The sequence below is a fragment of the Triturus cristatus genome, chromosome 7 (genome assembly GCF_964204655.1).
Source record: "Triturus cristatus chromosome 7, aTriCri1.1, whole genome shotgun sequence".
NCBI classification, from domain to species: domain Eukaryota; kingdom Metazoa; phylum Chordata; class Amphibia; order Caudata; family Salamandridae; genus Triturus; species Triturus cristatus.
The window spans coordinates 598614633-598637986 of NC_140590.1; the positions used below are offsets into that span (position 1 = coordinate 598614633).

Below are 23354 nucleotides of genomic sequence, written 5' to 3' on the forward strand. Positions count from 1 at the left end.
TTATACTCTGAACCGGCCACTTAAAAAGGGGGGAGGGCTTGCAGTCATTTATCATGAATCAGTGAAACCCAACTTTCTCCCCGTCTCTAACATGGCATGTGAGGCACTAGCCTTTAATATTCATTCAGCCACTTATAGAACTTTTAAAGGCATATTATTATATCGCCCACCGGGACCCAAAAGTGAATTTTTGGACACAGTGGGTACCCTACTAGAAGAAGGGCTATGTCTGGAGTCATATACGGTATTGGGTGATTTCAACTTTTACTTGGAAATCATTTCTGATCCTGATACGGATGGGTTAGAGCAAATCATGGGTGCTGGAGGCCTCAAACAACTGGTGAAGGCCCCAACTCATGAAAAAGGACATACACTGGATGGAATATATTCCAACAATGGTGACCTAGTTAGCACCTCAGTCCTTCCAATCACATGGTCGGACCACTGTACCATTCAGTTTGAATTAAATAGCTACAATTTAGTACTCAGCCAGTACTAAATTGACCCAGGAGATTGTAACCACAGCCTGGGAAAAACTGGATATTAAGAAATTTGAAAACTTCCTTAGGAGCTCACTGCGTCACCTTCCACCGGATGTGGAAGAGGCTACGGCTGCTTATAATCAATGGCTAGTTACTATTTGCAATAATTTGGCTCCTAGAAAAAAGTGGACTCCCAAATGAGCTTTACCCACAGCTCCTTTGTCTTCTAACGAGCTTAGAGCCAAAAAAATGGCTTGTACGCAATTAGAGAGGGCATGGCGAAAAAAGTATGCTGAAGCGGATAAGGAAAGATATAAAATTTCCATTATTACCTATAAGCATTCACTTTTAGAAGCAAAAAAAAAGTTCTTTTCAATTCAAATAGCATTCGCCAAATCCAACTCAAAGGAACTTTTCAAAACTATTAAAAAATTGTCTACCCCGAATACTCCCAAGAGCCAAGGAAATGTTGAGTTCTGCAATAAAATTGCTGATTTCTTTAGATATAAAGTTGAAATTATCTTCTCGACATTTACCAAAACGAATAAAGGGCTCGGAATAGCCCTTTAATGAAGAAAGTGGACAAGCATGGCTTCTCAGCGATATTTGACCAATTCTCACCCCTGGAAATATCGGATACGATTAAGGTTTTGAATTCGATTTGATCAGGGGCCCCGAAGGACCCTTGCCCTGTTCGGGTTATTAAACAAATTCCTGATGTAATAGGAATGGCTTTGACCCCCTTGTTGAATGCCGTTTTTACATCTGGCATATTTCCCAAAATCTGGAAGAAAGCTTCTGTTCTTCTTTTGTTGAAGAAGCAGACTCTGGACCCCAAAGATCCCAACAACTACAGGCCGATCTCGAGGCTTCCTTTTCCTGCAAAAATCTTGGAAAAGGCAATGAACAACCAATTTAGTGCTTTTCTTCATTTAAACAACTCTCTGGACTCATCACAATACGGATTCAGAGCCTATCATAGCACTGAGTTGGCTCTGCTGAAATCCACGGAGGAAATTAGAGAGGCTGTAGACCGGGGAGGAAATACCGTACTGATTTTACTGGACCTTTCCGCGGCCTTTGACACCGTCCATCATAAAGTATTGATGGGCCGGTTGTCTGAGATCGGTGTTGACGGTTTCGCGGAGAAACTCTTACAATCCTTCTTATCAGACAGGTCGCAAAGTGTGGACCTGGATGGCAATTCATCTAAACCTTTTTCACTCCCTTGTGGGCTGCCACAGGGCTCATCCCTTAGCCCAACGCTTTTTAACATATATGTGGCACCATTGGCTGGAGTCATCAGGTCATTTGGCTTCCAGCTCACCTCCTACGCTGATGAGACACAAATTGTGCTGTCGCTGACGGAGGGAGATGAAAAGGAGTCTGGGAAACGCTTCCATGACTGTATGAGTGCTATCTCGGTCTGGATGTTCTCCAATTGTTTAAAACTAATCTCCAGCAAGACCGAGGTCATAAAATTTGGGAACAATTCCCGGGTGTGGACACCGGAATAGTGGCCGGAGAAACTTGGTGCATGTCCAGTCCCCACAAGAAAAGCCAAAAACCTTGGAGTATTGGTGGACAACAAACTTACTATGGGGGATCAAGTAAGTATGGTAACTTCAGCCTGCTTTATGATTCTCAGAATCATAAGGAAAATTAAGATCTTCCTAACCAACAGTAATCTCAAGACAGTGGTGTCGGCCCTCATAATGTCAAGTTTGGAACATTGTAATGGCTTGTATCTCAATGTCCAAAAACAACATATAAGTAGGCTTCAACTTGTCCAGAATGCAGCTGCCAGACGGCTATCGGGAACACCTAAGTTTGCTTCTGTGAAGGGAGAACTCAGGAAATTGCACTGGCTCCCTGTAAAGCAAAGAACATGTTTCAAAGCATTATGCACCGTTTTTAAGTCCATTAATGGAACTAGTCCTGAGTTCCTGAAGCGCAAATTCCAATGGTTTGTTCCAGGCAGAATACTACGGTCTACGGGCACTAAACAAGTGCAAGTCCCCAAATTTAAAAAAAACAATTGGGGAGGTAGAAGTTTCATTCTATGTGCTTCTAGAGCTTGGAACAAGCTTCCTCTTTATCTTACGAGTGCCCTGGATCTCCTTTCTTTTCGAAAGAGCTTGAAGACATGGCTCTTCACTCCGTAGCATTGACCCGTCTTCCCAAGTAACCAGTGCTTAGTGCCAGGACACCCCAGGGTAACCGTGCGCTCTATAAGTGCAAATAACATAACATAGTGAAATCACCCTGTGCATCACACCTCAGCTATTTTGTTCTGCTAGAACAAACTCCTATTTTGGGTATTTGTTCTTGGAGAGAAAAATATTCTGCAGATAGGAGGTGTCAAACATAGTGTCCGCTGGTCAAAATCTGTGCCATCACACTGGATGCTCCCCGAAAAAACACAGAGATCCCTGCCTGCATTTTGGAGATCTCTAAATCTGGTGGGGAGTCCTCTATCAGGAGAGTGGAAGCCATGACCTTAACTCACATGGTGGGCCATTGGGCATCTCATCAGTGTCTAAATGAGACTCCTAGTATGAGTATGATCACGTGTGCCATAAAATGTCTAAGTTCCAACTCTGTACGTTTACCAGGAGTGAGCCTTGACTTCTCCTTCTCTGTCCTTAAAATGTGGACCCTTTTTCTTCATTTATGGTTATGAAGGTTACCAATGATGATAGAATAGGCAAACTAGTGAGTACCAACCAGCAACTCCCTTGGTGATGTTTACGTGAGGTACTTTCTGACCTTTCACACATTTTTCTTCTTGCTGTTTACAAGATTAAATGACACGTGGTGTATTGACAAATAGTAATAATTGAACACTCAGATCGGGAGGTGAATGGCATTCAGACCATTCCACGATCAGTGATATGGTTTTGACTGCTCCTGCTATCCGGTAATAAAGTAGTGTTCGTAATCAATCAATTACTAGTCGATACATGGGCTTTTTACCAACCTGATATAAGAAAGTTTGCAGTCTAAAATTGAATTCTACATTAATGACCCCATTGGTTTAGTATCACCTCTGGGCTTTTTGTTAACTGTAAAGAGAAGGTTTCTGTCAGCCATTCTTTCACCAGACCCATGGGTCCGTGGTCTATTAGCAACGCGTCCTTACAAGGGGGTGTGAAGGGAGTCCAGTTAAATATATGCCTGACCTATTTTCTGTATGCATTGCGGATTATATGCCAGTTTAGCTCCGACTGTTTACATTTTGTTTGTTGCCAGATTATAGAATCCTCTAGCTACTTCCTTAAGTGCCACGCATATCACCCACAGAGAACTAGCTCAGTGTTATGCTTCGATGCTGCAAGCTGGCAGGACTGGTCAGTATCTCAGAGGCCCCTGAACAGCATGGACATCCGAGTCACTTTCGCCTCTGATAACCTGTCTATTTATTATAGTACTAAATGGCTTACTGGCTTGGCAACATTTTGCCTCAGAAACGCAGAACATATGTGTGTACATATTATCTTCTAAACGATGTGTATGTAATATGAGACTAGCTGTTACCAACACACTCCTTTCACTCCCCGTCTGATCCGCTTATAAGACTTCTCATTTCGAATGGAAGGAACCCTCCTCGCTGTGTAACCGAGATTAATGCCTAGACCCCAGAAATCTTCTGCCTTTTACAGATTTCATGTCCACACATGTCTTGCTTCAGATGTACTCACTAGTTAAGGTTTGGCACGCTGCAGACATTTGCACATTTTGCCATGATTTTCCATTATTTAGATCTGATGAAATTGAACTTTCTGTACTTTCCTTCCTCGTAGTGACGATGGTTTTCATACCATATTGGTGACAAAGGGAACCAGTCTAGGGATGAGCATCATGGGCGGCGTTAACAGATCAGAAGGACCTCTAGTGTATGTTCAGGAAGTTATCCCTGGACAAGACTGTCACAAGGTAAAATCTATTTATCTTTTTATTGATTCATGTTTACGCTCTTCATTACTTTAGTCTCATAGTGAAATTTCAAGACTTAATAGTAAAATTCGACAATGTTAACATATATACATGGGTGTGACTAAGTAGTGTTAACAATCGTCTGTTTACAATTTGTTCCAAGAATGTTTTTCTGACAGTACAAATTTTGCCAGGGAACATCTCAGACTCTGAATATCCTAATCGAGGGCACAGTAGCTGGGTGGAATGGGCAGCCTCACCCGTGAAGTAATACATTTAGATGCACTGGAGATTGCGAGTTCGCATTGGCACAATAGAACTTCATACATAGTTCACATTGACAGAGCATGACATTTGTATTGCGTAGTAACTTGCAAAGTCCATTTTGTGTGGTCAATGTTTGTGTAAGTTCAAGCGAGATGAACATGTTTGAGAAATGCTTCCTCATGCTGGGAAAAGGTTTCATTGGGATGTTGTAACCTGATTTTTTTTTTAAATTTCATTCTTCTAGTTTTTAGTAGTAGTGTAATAAAGATTTTGCGGTTGTATGACAGAACAACGCAGGGAATACTCTGCATGCCTCTACCACGCATTTTTACCCTGCATTTTTTGCTTTATATCGCATATATTTTTACAACGTATGCCCTTACCATGCTTTGGAGAGATATATATCCCCCCCCCCCCCGGCTTACCTTAAATGCCTGGTAAAAACATACGTTGTAAAAGCATATGCATTCTAAAAATGTGTGGTAAAGGTACAACGTGATAAAATGGTAAAAACCTTGTTATAAAGGCTGTTTCCCAGATTTTGCGCCTGTCGATTTTTGCTATTTGTATTACAGGATTGAAAAACAGCCTCACATATCCAGTTTCTGCTAAGAGTGTTTCCATTGTTGTGTACCATACGTAGTGCACATCATAGCTCGGGTCTTGAGCTCAACCCAGGGGGCATTGGGAAAACGTTTGTGTCCACCGGATAAAATGAAAAGCCATGCTCTGAGCCTGCGAGGCACTGCCACAGGATGCACCCAAGCAGGTGCAGGGAGTTTTTGAAAGTTGACCATGAACATGTTATTTAAAGACACATACCCTCTGGGCAATAGAAGAAAGGGTAGCAGACACCGGGAAAGAGAGAGAGGATATTGGGTGTGCACAGGAAGTACTGGGTGACGAATAGTGGGAATAGCTTATGTATAAGGACCATCCAATTAGCCTACTGTGCATGGTTGTTGGTCATTCCCAGTGGCCACTGGGGGCAGCGGTGGTTACAGACACTTTGGTAGTGTTTATGGTGCAGTGGGAACTGAGCCCATGTTAGTGTGGAAATTTTTTCTAAATGTGCAATTTCGGTTGACAAAATATTTTTGAATAATGAATTTTTAATTTTATGAAAACAGTTGAAGCTGATGAATTGATGTTACACTTGCAACAATTTTATTTGGAAGTTTAGAAGTATGTTTATTATTATTGTTGTTTAGTAATGCACATTTTTGTAGAGGCACCATTTTTAGGTCTCGCATAGCGTTGCAGCGCAACGCGCTGCATCACTTTGTGAGGCATGCAGTATACACTATAGCTGAGGGAAGCTCCGCCCACTTTCCATTCATAATTTTCATTGGCTTCAAGCATAAGTTTGGCATTGTGATTGGTTTTTGGCTTCTAAGTCCCGCCTCCTGATGGCCATATCGTCAGTTTTGTCCTTCCGAGGCTATCAGCCCCTTTATTTTAAAAATCGTTTTGTTCCCCTTCTTTTCCCCGTTCCCCCCTGCAGTCTGTAATTTTGTTGACCACAACCACCCCACTACCCCCTCCCAATCGTGCCTTCTTTTATGACTGCACTTCTGTTTAAAATGCAATAGGGCTCGTGTAAATACGAGTCCTGTTGCATTTTCAGTGCTTGTTTGTTTTCTGATTGGTGGCTGAAAGTGCACTCTTTGTCTCGCATGCGTGCGATGCCTTACATCATACGCATGCGTGACAAAATAGTGACGATTCACTCTGGGGGGCAGAGACAGCACAAGCAGCGAAGCAGCAGCCGGCATGGCCAGTCACCGGTTTACTCTCCCTCCCATTGTCCGTGCCTTCAGGCTTGACTGCAGACAGACCAGGTAGGACTTCAGAGCGTGCACCAGACTCTTCGTTATTTGTTGAATGTCAAATTAAATTGAGACTGACCGTTGGAGGCATTTGACACGTTACTACCGTAAGCTTTGAAAGTGCTGTCTTAAAGCGATGCTTTTACTTTTGATATTTTCTGCAACTTTTGTGCTTTGTGTTCTACCACGGCGCTTGCCTTAACTTAATATGCAGGGGCGCCACGCTTGGAGTTCTAGCTCCTTAGGCAGTGGCATCCGGGACCCGGCTGGGCAGGCTCCAGGCCTGCTCCCTCGACGACGGGCCACGGCTGACCCTCTCCCCGTGTGTCTTTATCTGACTGAAAAAACAAGACACAGCCAATTACTCTCCGCTGCCGAGCTAACCCAGTTTGTGTTTATCCACAGAGCAGCGGGCGCTGCCAGACCACAGCTGGCGGATATCTGTGCTTTAAAAGGTGTTCTAGCTACCCGCTACCGTAGAACATAGTTTGCGAGGCCGGTGTCACAAAGAGATGCTGGTTTGGGCTGTGATTTTTGATCGGGGTGTGTGTACTCTGGCATTGTTTGTATCGAGGGCAGGGCATGCGGTATCCGTACTTTAGCTGAAAGTAGATGAAACCGATGTTATTTTAACTAAATTAACAGTACAAAAACCCAAGTGAGTAGGTCACTTTTCACTGTGCGTTCCTATTGGTTCCACTTCCACCCACTGCTCATAGGTGGGCTCTAGATTGCACACTATAGTTAACGTAAGATCACACCTCCCAAGGGAAGGGTCACTACCCTCTGATCACTACTTCTGCCCAGATTTAATGTGACCACTCCAAAAGTGGTAGGTACCGCATGCAATACTGGAACTTGCCCGCACTTACGTGTGTGTGCAGCTGCGAAGTTGTGGCGAGAGGATTTTGAGCAGCCTCTGTATACACTGTTGTCACTGTAAACTTACCACATAGGCCACTCTGCACTCATACCTTCCGTCCATCTAGAGATACCGTCTAATAATTAGGCGTCGTGTCACTCACTCGTTTGCTTCGCATTCGCGCATTAAAAATGCACAAAAGTGATGGATAGAGTGTTTGCATTAATCTCAGCCACCGGCAGTGACTCCAGCCACCATCCTTCTTTTGCCCCCCCATACCACCTAAGAGTAGACCCAGCCATGTCGTGATACTTCTGCAATAGGAGCAGTCCATGCTGGTGTGCAAAATAACGATGGACTGAGCTGCAGCTCGAGTGCCTGAGATTCATTCAAGCACTCCATCACATTCACACATTGGCCCAGCTATAGAACAACAGAGCTGTGCTCGGTACCTCGCATACATCACAACACTAGCCACCTAGGCCACATTACAGCACACAGTGCCAGAAATCAGTTGTATATGTGATTAAACGCAGTTCGTCTAAGAGTGCAGTTTGTAGGAAGTCTGCAGAAAGCATTGAACGTTATGTTGCATTGCTTGAAGGTGTTTTATATACCGCAGCATTAGCCATTTCAGTGACTGGTTGGCCCTTTTAGGTATCTTTCAAAGGCCAGGTGGTGGTTGGGCCAGTTTAGGGAGCTCCCGTGAGGAGTTTGTTTTTGTGATCTGCAGCCCGTGCCAGTATTAGTACTATAAGTTAAGTTGTGATGTTTCACTGTTAATTGTTTTACCCCTGCAAGCTTGATGTTTTTCGTTGTTTATACCTTCATAACTAGTTCGTTATTTTTCCAGTAACTCTTCCTGTTTTTCATGCCTTTCATAAGTAACTTCTGGTTTTGTGTTACCATCACCAATGGCCGCATAACAACAAAACTTATAGTTCCAAATAGTTTAACACTTCATATTCTCTTGTGTCCTGTACCTGCCGTGCCTAATACCCAATTTAATGCTGTGTTGGCTTTGTTGTAATTTGTCCTGGTGACCTACTGATCACAGCAGTTGTTAGCGGTGAGCGTCTAACGCAGTGAGTCAGTTCTTCCGATTGTGGTAGGGTTAGTCTTGCGTGTTTGCAGAGTTAAAGGATATCTGTTCTTCCTCTGTCCTATTTCTTGATGGTCAGCGTGCAAGAATGTTTAGCCTCCATGACTCCTCCTGGGCTGGCAGCGAGTGACCGCACAGCAAGGTCTCAGAAAGTAGATCACAAATGTTCATGGACGGACATTCAATCTTCATTCCTTTCTCGAGCACCCTGACCAAGTCTAAGGCACTCTGACGCATGTGTGGTTCGATCGGTACCATTAATGCATTTACTGTTCCTATTATGCAGTCCTTTATTGACCAAGTGCTTTTCAATAGTCGTTTGCACTTTTCTGCCCTGTGTTAATTTAAAATGGAGTCATTTGTTTAGTGTTCAGTTCCCACAGACCCAGTTTTCCCACATTTTTCCATTACACACCATGCCACATAATTCCACTACACAAATCCATACCAGACAATTCCACCACAGACGATTCCCAAACTAACAATTCCAAGCTACATAATTCCACTCCTCACACATCCACTCCAATCCAAAACACATGGTAAAACACATTCTCATTTACAACGCCAATACCTCTAACTCTCACAAATGCGAGACCAATTTGCATTGCAAATGCTTGTTTAAAAAATGGATACAGTTTTTTCTGATCATGTTCTCCTACTCATTACCACTCCCAATCAACATCCCTCTGAGTGTCTTCTCGCCTCATTGTTTGTTTGCAGAGCACAGCACACTGTGATGCAATTGGTTATTTTCCTTAGAGAGTATGTATTGTGAAATGAAACTTTCATTGTGTTCCAAATGTAACTTTTTGAAGGGCAGTTCCACTGGAACTTCCGATGCAGACTTGCTAGCTGTTAGAAATGGGGTTCTCTAGCTGCCAGAGGCATGCACCCTGTCCAGGTAGGGACCCTCGTTTTAGTCAGGGTAAGGGGATTATACAGCTAAAATAACCTCTGTTCACCACCTTGGTAGCTTGGCAAGAGCAGTCATGCTGGTCTCCGAGGCAATGTGTAAAGCATTTGTACAAACATACACGGCAACACAGTGAAAACACTACAAAAGAATGCATCACCAAGTTAGAAGCAGAGCCTATATTTATCTGAATAAAACAAGACCAAAACGACAAAAATCTAACATACACAAATCAATATATCACTTTTAAAAGGTTCAAAATAGTTTAGTCCATAGGAAACTATGGATACATCACGTGCGTCACTTTTATCACAAAGTACCTAGAATGCACCAAGATCAAAGATGAAAGCAGGCTCAGGGGCGGGGAGGTGCCGGAAAAGCAAAGTGATGCACCGGTCCCTTACTGACAGATGAGATTGTGCGTTGGTTCCTTACTGCAGCACAGAGGAGGTGATGCTTGGTTTCTTAATGTCAGGAGAGGTGATGCTTGGTTTCTTACTGTCAGGAGAGGTGATGCATCGATTTCCGGACACGCAGCCCTGGTTCCCTACTGCTGGGCAACGTCGATGGAAAAACTTGGTGCACAGGTGCAGGGCGTCAAAAATCCAAACGCACCAGGGCAATGTGGCAAGGGTAAAACAGGTGCTGCGTCGAATATTCAGCTGCGAGCAGGTGATGCATCCATTTCTTTGGTCGCACAGCAGGGCCTGCTTTGAACACGGAGTAGGTGCCATGGGCTTCAGTGACAGTCCTCTGGACTCTGTGATCTTTTAGCTGCACAACAATCACTGTGTCGAATCTTCAGGTGCACCGCAGCAATGTGTTTTTCAACTGTACGATGTTGCTGCAGTGGGAAAAACAGGTGCTGAAGGTCGATGTATGGATTTTCTTCAGTCCTTTGCAGCAAAGCAGTCTCCAAGGGCCCAGAACTGGAATTGGTATCAATTGGCAGGTCAGAACTCCCAGCAGAGGAGTTCAGGGGCTGCAGCTAAGTCTTTGATGGCCCTGAGACTTCTTAAGCGGAGGCAAGTACTCGCAAGCCCTTGGAGAACCTTGGGAAGCGGGAAACAGAAAGCAAAAGTCCAGTCCTTTCACTGCTCAAGACAGAAGCAGCTAGCAGTAGGCCAGTACAACACAGCAACAAGCAGAGTGGCAGTTCCCCTCCTACAGCTTCTCCAGCTCTTCTTCTTGGCAGAATCTCCTCTTAGTCCAGAAGTGTTCTGAAGTTATGGCGTCAATGGTCCAGTACTAATATCAGTTTCTGCCTTTGAAGTAGGCAAACTTCAATGAAAAGTCTTTGTAATGCAAGACCCTGCCTTTCCCTGAACTGGCTCCAGACACACTACAGGTAGGGTGGAGACAGCTTTGTGTGAGGAAAGACACAGCCTTATTTAGGTGTCAGCAACAACTCCTCCCACCACACCAGCTCAGGAAGACCAAGCAGCCTGGTGATGGGCAATCAGGTTATGCAGTGCACACCTCAGCTCCCTTTGTGTGACTGTCTAGAGTGAATGCACAAAGAGCCCAACTGTCGCCTTCCTTTAGACGTAGATTCCACAGGCCGGCAGAGGCACAGAATGGCAAAGCAAGAAAATACCAACTTTCTAAAAGTGGCATTTTCAAACACACAATTTAAAGACCAACTTTACAAAAAGATGTATTTTTAAATTGTGAGTTCAGGGACCCACTTTTCCAAATCCCTATCTCTTCCCAATTGGAAGTTACACTTGTAAGAGGTTACAAGGCAGCTCCAATGTTAACATATGGGAGAGAGAGTCCTTGCAATAGTAGAAAATTAATTTAGCAGTATTTCACTATCTGGACATATTAAACACACAAGTACATCTTCTACCTTTTAAATAAACTGTAAACTGCCCTTGGGTACAGCAGGAATCGTACGTTATTCAAAAAATATTGCAATTAGTCATAGGCAACACACACAACAAAGCAAATTATAGGGTAGTTTGAGATTTTTATATAAATTGCGTCATTCATATATATACCCAAAACCATTTAACGAGGCCATCAAGGTACAAAGTGATAACAATTAGTGCCAAGGTGACAAGTGGTGCTCAGTGATAAAGTGCGTAATATATACAATGTGGTTTAAAAGGCTGACAAGTTTTTTGGTGGCCAGAAAACAGGTATTTATAGTCGATCTGCGAACTAAGTCAATTTGTTTTGTGCAGGCTCTAGTTACTGGTCCAGGGGATAATGTCGACGTTTCAACCCAGGTACTGCACTACTATAAGGTCAGTGCGGGTCTTCATCAGGACAGGGACAAAAGAATGACGGCCTGTAAATGATGAGATGACTTAATCAGGTGTGTTGTCAAAGAACAGTGACTCGCATAATAATAATAAGGTGGCATGCCACTCACCTAAGTGTGATACAGGGTTGAGTGTGGTAGACTCACACCTGAACCCTTCTAATAATAATGGAGTCTGGGCATCCGATTCAAATCTCAAGATGAAAACATTCAAGTTGTGTCTGTGGATCAGTAGAATAAAATTAAGGGGAGCCGTCTAATAACTGAGAGTTTTGAAATAGAATTGCTCAAGCGGCGAACAGGGCTCACCTTGTTGGATTTAAACGTGGAGGCGGCTAGCTCTCCAAACCCTTCTAATCACGGAGGAATCAGAGCATCCGATGTACATCTCAGGATGGAGACATTGTGTGAAGTAATCCAATCTGTGGATAATTGGAATGGAGTTCAAGTTAAAGGGAGCCGTCTAATAATTTAGAGTGCTCGGGTTATTTGCAGTAAATTGGAATGGAGCCGTCTACTTATTTAAAGTGCTCGGATTAATTGAGGTGAAGATGGCTCGAGCGACAGAGATGCTCACCTTTATACAATATATATGTTGAGGCGGCTGGCCGTCACTAATACGGGCGCTTCATATGTTCTGTCTGTTGAAGGTTAAAAAATACAATTTAGCGGGGCCATCTAGCAAGTACAGATATTTGTTAGGCTAGACGAGGTTCAAGCGGTACTAGCTGCTTACCTTAATCAGAAGTTCGATTGCGGGCGGCAGACAAACGTCCTGGCTCGTCTACAGCGGTAGGAAGCAGCGCTCGGAATGGGCCTGCTGATAAAGCCGGGAAACGTGCGCGAGTGCGCCGAGTGTGGCTAGTTGCTAAGCAACGGGTGACGCTGGCGCCAGAGAGCGTCCTGCGTCAACCAGCGTTGCCGGATAAAGGATGTAAATCAAGCCTCTGAGAGGTGGTGGCCTGTATCGCGCATAAAGCGGAAAGGTCTACATGGGGGTCCTCGTGAATTGGCACGATTTCTGTATCGCATACTTATCTGAAGTATCACTTAATGGAAGGGACATTCTAGAGTGATGCAATGCATACATGTTGTAATAATCTTCAAGCATTATCATGTTCCATGAAGAGGTGGAACGGGAATTAAACAATATTCAACAATGTTGTACAATGTGGAATAAAATTCATACTAAATCGGTAACACATTTATAAAATCGGGAGGAGTCTTCCTGATTAGTACATACATCTTACTTTCGTGATCACAGCACAGTTACGATATTTTGGTTGTGCATTGCACGAAAATACATTTAATGTAAGTAGCACAAGATTATTTCCAGTATCACAAATTATATTACAATGTAATGTCAAACAAATGTTTTGATACATGGATGTTATGATAATCTGTATAGTATTCCGTGTGAGGATGCAACAGAACACTTATAAGGATGTGTATGATGAAACTGATTTGTCAAAATTAAATAAGCAATACACCTCGGATTTAGCGATTATGTGCCCTATTGAATGAATTAATTGATCATTATATAATTTGTAATCCCTGGGCACAGTTCAGATATTTCGGTAGTACATAGTGCCTAACTCTAAACAATGCAAATTACCTGGTGAGGGTACAATTGCAATTTGTATATCATGCATATGAACTTAAACAGTGCGGATATGTGTACCATTCTGAACAAACAAAATGGCAACCCCAGTCCATTTCAACGTGTTGTACATGGGTATATGCAAAGTAGGTGGGACAGTGTCCCTATTCACGAGTGCATGAGATTGGACAGTTTAGAGTTATCCCATTTGTTTTGTTGTCTCCTCCATCTCATTTAACCCATTTTGTACTGAGTCAAGTAGATGGATCCATCTGCACTCCTTGTAGTTCACGCTCCTTGCGATCGATCCCCCTCTGGCATTGGGGATGATCTTCTCTAGTACCCACCATGTTAGGTTGTTAGGAGAATGTTGGTGTGTCATGTAATGTTCAACCATGGGCGCCCCTTGTACCTTGCATTTTATTCTGCTCATGTGTTGCAAAATCCTAACTTTAGCTTTCTGGGTAGTTTGTCCAACGTATATAAGGCCACAGGGGCACTGAATGACATATATAACGTTTGAGCTGTTGCAATTAGTAAAATGCGCAAGTTTGTATGTTCTGTTGGTATATACAAATGTGGTTCCCTCCTGACATAAATCGCAAGCCTTGCATTGTCCACACTTATGATGTCCAGTTATTGGTGGGAGACCAAGGTGGCTTCTGAGATCAGGTGGCTTGGGTGCTTCAAAGTATGCATTTACAACTGTGTCCTTAATGTTTTTGCCCCTCTTGAAAGCAAAGATGGGGTCCTGCGTGGTTTGCAATTCACCGGCAACCAAATTCCAATACTTCTTCACAACTTTTTTTATTTCACTGCTTTTGGTATTAAATGTGGTAACGCAGACAATCTTGTCTGTCTCCATGTGTTTTTGATTAATCTCCAAAAGTTGTTCACGGGGGCAGTACCATGCCCGCTTTTTTGCCCGTTTTAACAGTCCAGTCGGGTACCCCTCTCTTTAAGACGGATAGTGAGCATTTCAGATTCCTTGAAATAATCAGTCCTCCTCGTACAATTCCTTCTGAGTCTGAGGTACTGCCCATAGGGTAGGTTATCTCTCAGGCTACGTGGATGGTGTGACTCGTATTTCAGCAATGAATTTCTCTCCATCGGTTTGCGATACAAGTCGCAGTATAGAAGTCCATCTTCTACACGAAATGTCAAATCCAAGAAGTCTATGGCTTCATTATTACATGTCATGGTGAACTGAATGTCATTGGATCTAGTGTTCAGCCAAGCGAAGAATTCTTTCAGTTCATCGTTGCTTCCTGACCAGATCATTATAACGTCATCGATATAACGTTTCCATACCGCAATCAGGTTGAGGTATTCCTGGTGGCTTTTCTGCACGTTTATGTATTTTCCGCGACTTATATATTGTGGGGATCCTGGGTTCTTTGTTATTGAGAAACTCGTGTTCAGATTGGCTTAGGAATCCTTCAGATAGACCTCCCTTGGTAACTCTCTCTATCAAGGATTTAAGGAGAGGGGTGGGGTCTCGTGGGGTGGGTTGATAGCTCTCCAGCACTCCAAGTTGTAATTCGAGCTCCTCTATGTAGTCGCTAGTTTTTTGTAGTACAACCGCACTCCCTGTGTCTGCTGCTTTGATGCATAGTCTCTTGGAGTACAATCTTCTCGTACGGCAGTATCCTCTCACTCATCATGTAGGCCCCTGGTGTAAATGTCGAAGTGGGTCTGAAGCATGTAGCTGCCGGAATAGGGTTATAGGTATTTTTACTAAAGTAATACTTTAATCTAATCTTACGAAAGAAACGCTGGAGTTCAATTTTTACTTGGAATGAGTCAGGAATCACTGTGGGTACAAAAGAGAGTCCCTTTGAAAGTACATCTCTCTCTGCTTGAGATATAATGTGATTTGATAGATTGATGATGGGGTCTGATGTGATGTTGATGTTCTGGTTACTGATCTGATGTAATTCAGTCATCTCGTCTGGTGGTTCTGTAATACCGATATCCAGTGGAGGAATAATAAAGTGATTTGTTATGACTTGTATGCTTTTCCCGGAGTGGTCTGAGATATTATGGTGCTGGTAACTCTGTGTTTGGGTGTCTACCATCTGTATGTCTGCCTCCGTGTGGAAATCTCCCCATGTGTTTCTGGTTGGTAAAAATGTACTCGTGATGTAGCTTGCTTGGTGTTCCTGCCCCTGCCCCATCCTCCCGGTCTCTCCCAGTTCTGTGATCTCCCTCCGCCCCTGTTTTGTTGGCGATAACCTTCCCCTAAAAAATGTGAGCCCTGGTTGGCCTGGTGACTGGTAGATGGTCTATCTGAGTCAGAGTCTGATCCACTACCTGCAGAAGAGTTAGAGAAAGTATAGAATCTTCTCGGGCCCAGTCTGCTCTTATTGCTAAAGAAGCCTTGACTATCCTGTTGATAGTAGTCGTCAGATAGGTATGGATATGTAGTATTTTTGTCGTAGTTTCTCAAATCCTTTGATAGTTTATCTAACTTCCTATTTAAAGTGACGGTGTTGAAGTCAGTAAGAGTCTTTTCTGCTCGTTCTAGGGCTTCCCTGGCGTTAGTGAGAGAGGCGTCGTCTTGAATCTCTCTTTTTCAGATTAGCTATCTCCTGTGAGAGTTTCTTCACGTATTCTATTGCTGTTTCAACTCCAAGCACCATCCAGTGCCTAGAACAGTTATTGGGTATGTAGTTGAACCCTTCTCTAAATTTCGGGACGTCTATAAATATCGCAGGTTCGTTATGGACTTGTAGACCCTTGGGAATTATGTTTGACTGCAAGTACTTTGTTAGTACATGCCCATGGAGGCGTGATCTAATGAGTTTCTTTTCTAATCTTTCAATTTTAGCTAGTTTTTCATTAAGACTTGTGTCTAATGTCACTCTGTCAGAGCCTAATAAGAAGTTAGAGGCACCTTGATCATGTATCAATTTTGCTATGTAGTCTTCGCTATAAGACAGGGTTTCTCTTTAAGACATACTAAGACAATACAAACAATGAACAATAGTAGTTGAAATAATTAACAAACAAATAAATGAGAGTAAAAACCCTCGCAGGTAATCACCTGCACTAATCTCAGCTTGGCAAACAATGGGGTAACCCAGTATCCCTCAGAACCTGGGCAGTCTTATGTCAAAGAAACAATGGTTCTGTTGGGTGAAAAAGGACCTTTCTATACACATAGCACGAATCATACGTTATTCAAAAAATATTGCAATTAGTCATAGGCAACACACACAACGAAGCAAATTATAGGGTAGTTTGAGATTTTTATATAAATTGTGTCATTCATATATATACCCAAAATCATTTAACGAGGCCATCAAGGTACAAAGTGATAACAATTAGTGACAAGGTGACAAGTGGTGCTCAGTGATAAAGTGCGTAATATATACAATGTGGTTTAAAAGGCTGAAGAGTTTTTTGGTGGCCAGAAAACAGGTATTTATAGTCGATTTGCGAACTAAGTCAGTTTGTTTTGCGCAGGCTCTAGTTACTGGTCCAGGGGATAATGTCGACGTTTCAACCCAGGTACTGCACTACTATAAGGTCAGTGTGGGTCTTCATCAGGACAGGGAAAAAAGGATGACGGCCTGTAAATGATGAGATGACTTAATCAGGTGTGTTGTCAAATAACAGTGACTCGCATAATAATAATAAGGTGGCATGCCACTCACCTAAGTGTGATACAGGGTTGAGTGTGGTAGACTCACACCTGAACCCTTCTAATAATAATGGAGTCTGGGCATCCGATTCAAATCTCAAGATAAAAACATTCAAGTTGTGTCTGTGGATCAGTAGAATAAAATTAAGGGGAGCCGTCTAATAAGTGAGAGTTTTGAAATAGAATTGCTCAAGCGGCGAACAGGGCTCACCTTGTTGGATTTAAACGTGGAGGCGGCTAGCTCTCCAAACCCTTCTAATCACGGAGGAATCCGATCATCCGATGTATATCTCAGGATGGGGACATTGTGTGAAGTAATCCAATCTGTGGATAATTGGAATGGAGTTCAAGTTAAAGGGAGCCGTCTAATAATTTAGAGTGCTTGGTTTATTTGCAGTAAATTGGTATGGAGCTGTCTACTTATTTAAAGTGCTCGGATTAATTGAGGTGAAGATGGCTCGAGCGACAGAGATGCTCACCTTTATACAATATATATGTTGAGGCGGCTGGCCGTCACTAATACGGGCGCTTCATATGTTCTGTCTGTTGAAGGTTAAAAATACAATTTAGCGGGGCCATCTAGCAAGTACAGATATGCGTATGATTTGTGCTATGTGTATAGAAAGGTCCTTTTTCACCCAACAGAACCATTGTTTCTTTGACATAAGACTGCCCAGGTTCTGAGAGATACTGGGTTACCCCATTGTTTGCCAAGCTTGGGTACAGCAGAGCAGGCACAATGCTCAGCGCACCAGGGTCATGGCCCAAAGTGCACAAGTCGGGTTTGACGCCTGCCTTTCTCTGGCCAGCTCGACATGCACACTTGAGGCCTCCTTACCTGCTCGATTAGTGAGCTGGGCGGAAACACAACCGCAATCCCACCCGGTCTCCTTATGAGCGGTGAGGTTGCCTGCCCGAGCCAATCCTGATGCTGCTCTCATGCTGTGTTGGTAACACAGCAGCAGACGAGCAGTGTATAGATTGGCTGAGGCGGTAACTAAGCCTCTGGTGCAGTGTCTGGATTTGAGACACCAGAGGAGACTTCTCCCGTCGCCTCCCCATGACGAGCTCATTTACATACGAGATTGGGCCAATTGACGGCACTATTTCAACCGGGTCTCCCCTCTCACCATTACCAGCGGTCTTGGAAGACGGGTAGGTTCCCGGTCTACGGAAGGAAGGAGAGGAGTAAGTGAAATCTCCCGCTGCTGCTAACCGCGCGTCTACAAGGTAAGAACCTGCCGACGACAACACTGCACTGACTCTGTGCTGTTGATTATTGTGTTTTAGTTGCCTTCCCACACCCGAGCCATTGCTGAAGCAGCCCACTCTGTACCTGGGGAGGGTATGATTTGTAACCTTGTTAACCTTTGTGTCTGCATGTTTCAATGGTGTATAGACTTTTTAACATGCACTATCGGTCCTTCGACATACCCCCCCCTTCCTTATTTTAGACCGCGTTGACTCTGGCAGCACCCGCCCATGAGCACTTCAATTGTCGGGCCATATTCACAAACGATCCTACCCCCATACCTCCCCGTATCCAGCCAGGGAGGACCTTGAGATGGATCCACGCCCGAGACTATGATATTTTTTCATCCTGCCTTAACCTGGCGTTTAGGCTGGAGTATTAGCACGCACCTCTGATGGCAAGTTTTGCATGCAATCAGACACCCAGTCACTCCATCCATGTCTTACGATATCTACCCACGAACCCTGCTAGTGGAATGACCTGATTGATTGGTTTAGTGGGTCTACTGATCAACTTCTGACGACTCGTCAGCACTAGCCCGGGTTAGCCTCGAACACTCACAGTGTTACTTACCGGGATGCATGTGATCACTACAAATTTACATGTGCATGACACATAACAGTTTCATGACCATTACCATATCATTGATGTGGTTTGTACTCTTTCTCCCCCCCCTTTTTGTCCCCCCCCCTTATTTTGTCTCCATTAGGCTGTGAATAGGGTATACGTATAAGAACGTATCCCAGTGACAGTACTTGTCCAACTACGACCTCAACAATAAGGTTTTATGAGAATATAGGGCGTCTTCATCCCTGATTCTCATCATACTCTTCCTCTTTCTACTGGTCCTGATGAAGCGCTTAGGGATACACTAGGGACCATTACACAGCGCGAAACATGTCGACCCATTTTGCACACCTATCACACTAGGGACACTACCACACGGGTTGAGAGCAGCGGGATCGATTTCCTTCCTTTCCCCTCTCATCTTGCATATATTGCATCTCCATCCCTGTGACCAATATTTTTAGCCTAATCCATAGGACCCCCGAATAAAAACACTAGGGTACCTATTGGATTATTTTATTTTTCACTCACTTTCACCTTCTAAGCCCACACACCCACATACACAAATGCGGCAACTCCTACAAGATCTCCGTCAGAGAGCCCTCTTGTAGGGCCCGTGAGGGACTGCAGCGCCACCCCCACGAGGAGCAGTGCCCAATGATGATGCTAGACACTCGCAAGGGTGTGTGAGGGCACAACTACTACCCCACAGGAGTAACTTTTCCTCTCTTTGCACACTCATACCTACGTTGGAGACATTTCCTAACACCCCCAACCGACCAGGTTGTTGTGTGTCTTCTCTTTCCCCTTCTGCCTTTCTCTTAGGAACTGATACCAATCTTAGTGTTGATCTACAAAGATTCCATCAGTATTTTTTCTTTTGATTGTGGTTGATTCAATAATATATCTTCCTTTCTTTTTTCTGACCTTCAACTTTGCGGTGCCCTATTTGCACTACACATCACTTTATGGAAATTGTGCCATCCGATGCAAGAACCAGCATATTTTATCTTCACCGATGTTGCCTAGAGAAGCAGACTTACATCTAAGGCCACTTGGGCCAAGGGTGTTTGGTAGTTCTAGCTGTATTTCTTTTTGGCATGGAGGCAAGGCTGATTTGCACTTCTGAGTATGTATCAGGAGTTTTCTCAGTCTATTCAGAAAAGAGAACTAGATCTTTGTTTTTCTCTGACCAAATGTTTTACCCTCACCTCTCCTTTCTATACCCTGTGATTAGCCACCCTTTTACTGAGTTCCTTACCAGCTTGATCCATATTTTTTGCATTATTTGCTGCAACTTTTCTGATGAAATGCTGCTCTTTGCATTTCCTGTACCAAATATTCTTTTGGGTAGGGGTGTGCTATATATGTGATTGCCAACTTCCAAGAGCTAGTGCAGACCCAAGTCTCTTATCTTACTCACCGAGGTCCTAATGAGCTGGAAATAAAGCGGTGGTATTTACCACACCCAGTAAATACCGTTACTCCAGGGTGAAGTATTAACCGGATATGGATGGGGGTTTAGGAATACCTGCCCTCCATAACGCAATCTTCACATATTTGGCTGCCCTATTAATACAAATGGAAAAAAAAACACTGATGATTCTCATGCAAAATGAAATGATTGGAGAATGGCCACACTAGTAATATTTTTTGCCCATTGCTATTGCTTCTGTAGCCACTCCTCCTGTAGCAGCAGGCTGCAGTGGTGTGATTATAAACATCACAGCAATAGGACACTTGTAGATTACGTGACCTACTGTGCTGTGACATCTAGAAGTGGCCCTGTGTGCCCAATTCAAGTGACTTAAGTCATATATGAAAGAGGATTTTCAGACATTTTATTTTAACAACATGTGCAAGGGTCCTTAAACTTTCAGATCTATCTCATTCTTCTTCCTTTGTTGCAGTGAGATAACATGGTTTTCTGTTAGGGAAGAGATTGAGAAATATAGGGAACACCTCCTATTGGAGGTATATACATTTTGCTCATTGAGAAAGAAAAACTATGTTTCATCCTACTCTGCGTTTCATACATGAAGTGTTGTCCAGTGGTGGCTCTCAACATTTGAAACTGTGATTACACGGTGCTAGGTATGCCCGTCCTGAACATGAGTATGGCTCCAATGTGCATGGCTAAAGCTCAGTATTTTAGAAGGTGGCTGGCCTGCTCCCAATAACACGGACCTAATTATTAGGTTACAGCTGTACCCCAATACATGGTAAACAAAGAATCGACACAAAGTCCATTTGTTTGTAAAATGCTCCATCCTTTATATAGCTTCTTCACAACTAAATAACCAACCTTCACCTTGAAATCATGGCTGCATTAGTGTATGTCTACGGCATCTCTTCTGGGTGGGGAGCGAGGGGAGGTTTCTGAGGTGGGGGTGATGTGGGTGTGTGTTGGGTGGTCCAGGATTCATCTGGCTGTTGTGTTCTGTATGGTCTGGAGCTTTCTTAGGTGCTGGCCGGAGATTTCGGTGTAATGGGTGTTGCTGTAGTCGAGGCGGCTGGTGATGTGGGCCTGCCTGAAGGTCTTTGTGGTGTTGATTGGGAACCACCTGAATATTTTACAGAGCATGGAAGGATGTGGAAGCAGGGGGAGACAACTGTGTTTACTTGTCGTTTCATGGTCAGTAGGCTGCCTAAGATGATACCCAGGTTGCATGCAGTTCTGCTGGCCACCAGCTGTGGTCCCATATGGAGGTGTTCTTCTCAAAGATTAATACTTCTGTTTCGTCTGAGTTGATTTTCAGGCAGCTGTTTCTCATCCAATTGGCTACATTGGTTATGGTGCTGCAAAAGCTGGTTTTGGTGTTGGCGGGGTCATCGGTGAGTGAGAGGATAAGTTGAGTGTTAACTCCGTAGGAGATTATGTTGAGTCCATGGGCTCTGACTACATCTGAGGGGGTCATGTAGATGTTTGACAGGATGGGGCCTGCATCCAATAGGTCTCGGTTACCTTCCCCCAGCTGTGTTTAGTGATGCTGTGCTGCTTGGTGATGGTATGCTAGACGTCAGAGATGGTGAAGTGAATGATGACATGTTCGGTGCCGGTGAGTTCTGTGACGTGGGTGAATTTGATTCTGTCGCTGGAGGTAAAGATCGCATCAAGTGTGTACGGCTTTGTGCATGGGTTTGGTGACCAGTTGGGTGAGACCAATGTTGTTCAACTTCTTCATGAGGGTGGTAGAGTTGGCCTTGTTGAGGTTGACGACGTGGAAATTAAGGTCGCCAAGTAAAATGTAGTGGTTGGAGTCAATGGCTAGGGGGGCCATGAGGTTGGAGATTGCATCACAGAAGACCGGTCGGGGTCCTGAGGGTCAATAGACAAGGGTGCCTTTTAGCATGGTCTTTGCGTCGGTCTGTAGTTTGAAATTAAGATGTTCCATGAGAGGTGTGGAGTCATGCATAGGATGGTTTCCTTGAAGATGATGGCGATGCCCCTGCCGAGTTTGTTGGTGTGGTCTTGGTGTAGTATCTTGTAGCCATTAAGTGTTGCAGTGCAGATGTTGAGGTTGGGGTGATGGGGTCTAAGTCGTGTGGGAGGGAGGTGATTGTGTCGCAGGTTTCAGTGGCATGTTTGCAGAGGGATCGTATGTTGAGTGTGATGAATTAGAGTAGTTCTGCATTGTTTGTGTTCTGTATGGAGATGGTAAGGTGTGGTGTGCTGTGCAGGCTGGCGGTCCTGTGTTGCTGGAGAAGTGGCAGTTGTGGCAGGTGAAAGTTCCTCTGGTTGATTGCGGGATGGACATGTAGCAGTTGATGTTTGGTGGCCAGGGCTAGGAGCTCACTGGTGGTGTATCCGTGAGTGGTGGGAGTGGCAGGGGTCCTGGCCCTGGGCGCAGTCCAGACACTGATGGGCACAGACGGACTTACTTTTGGCGCACCTTCAGTGCACCAGTAACGCACCCACTGCACAGCCTGCATAAGTAGTCCTGGGAGGTGGGAGGGACTGTTGGGAGGCTGGAGGTGGGAGCTAGTGGGCGCGAAACAAAAACCACGGGAGAGCAACGACATCTAACCAGAAGGGTCAACAACAACAAAAAAATGGAAAAGGCTACATTTGAACTAAAAACAAAAAAAAAACAGAGGAACTTAATAAATGTAGCAGAATAACGTGACTGCACTGAATGCCAATTACCATCTGTTTTACACGGATGTATGACATTACAACGCATACTTTTACAACGCATGCACTTACAACGCAATTTTTACAACGCAACATCCACTACAACGCATTCCATTACATCGCATGACACTACAACGCATTTTTAAAAACTACCTTTACAACGCATTCCATTACATCGCATACTACCTTTACAACGCATACCATTACAACGCATAATATTACATTGCATTTAAGGTAAGTATTAGATAGTATAGGGGTAAAAATTACTATTCTAACTCCAGGGGGTGCAACAGTAGGGTAAGTGTTGGATAGTATAGGGGTAAAAATTACTATTCTTACTCCAGGGGGTGCAACAGTAGGGTAAGTGTTGGATAGTATAGGGGTAAAAATTACTATTCTAACTCCAGGGGGTGCAACAGTAGGGTAAGTGTTGGATAGTATAGGGGTAAAAATTACTATTCTAACTCCAGGGGGTGCAACAGTAGGGTAAGTGT

At 43.9% G+C, this 23354-nt stretch overlaps 1 protein-coding gene across 3 annotated transcripts in view; it reads left to right on the forward strand.

The window, feature by feature from the left end:
* STXBP4 (syntaxin binding protein 4) overlaps nt 1-23354 on the forward strand; it is a 686902-nt gene that overhangs the window by 59874 nt on the left and 603674 nt on the right. For all 3 annotated transcript variants that reach the window (XM_085617160.1, XM_085617162.1, XM_085617161.1), the window contains exon 3: nt 4286-4418. In XM_085617160.1, coding sequence (XP_085473286.1) covers nt 4286-4418 — 133 coding nt within the window. The remainder of the gene's footprint in view (nt 1-4285; nt 4419-23354) is intronic.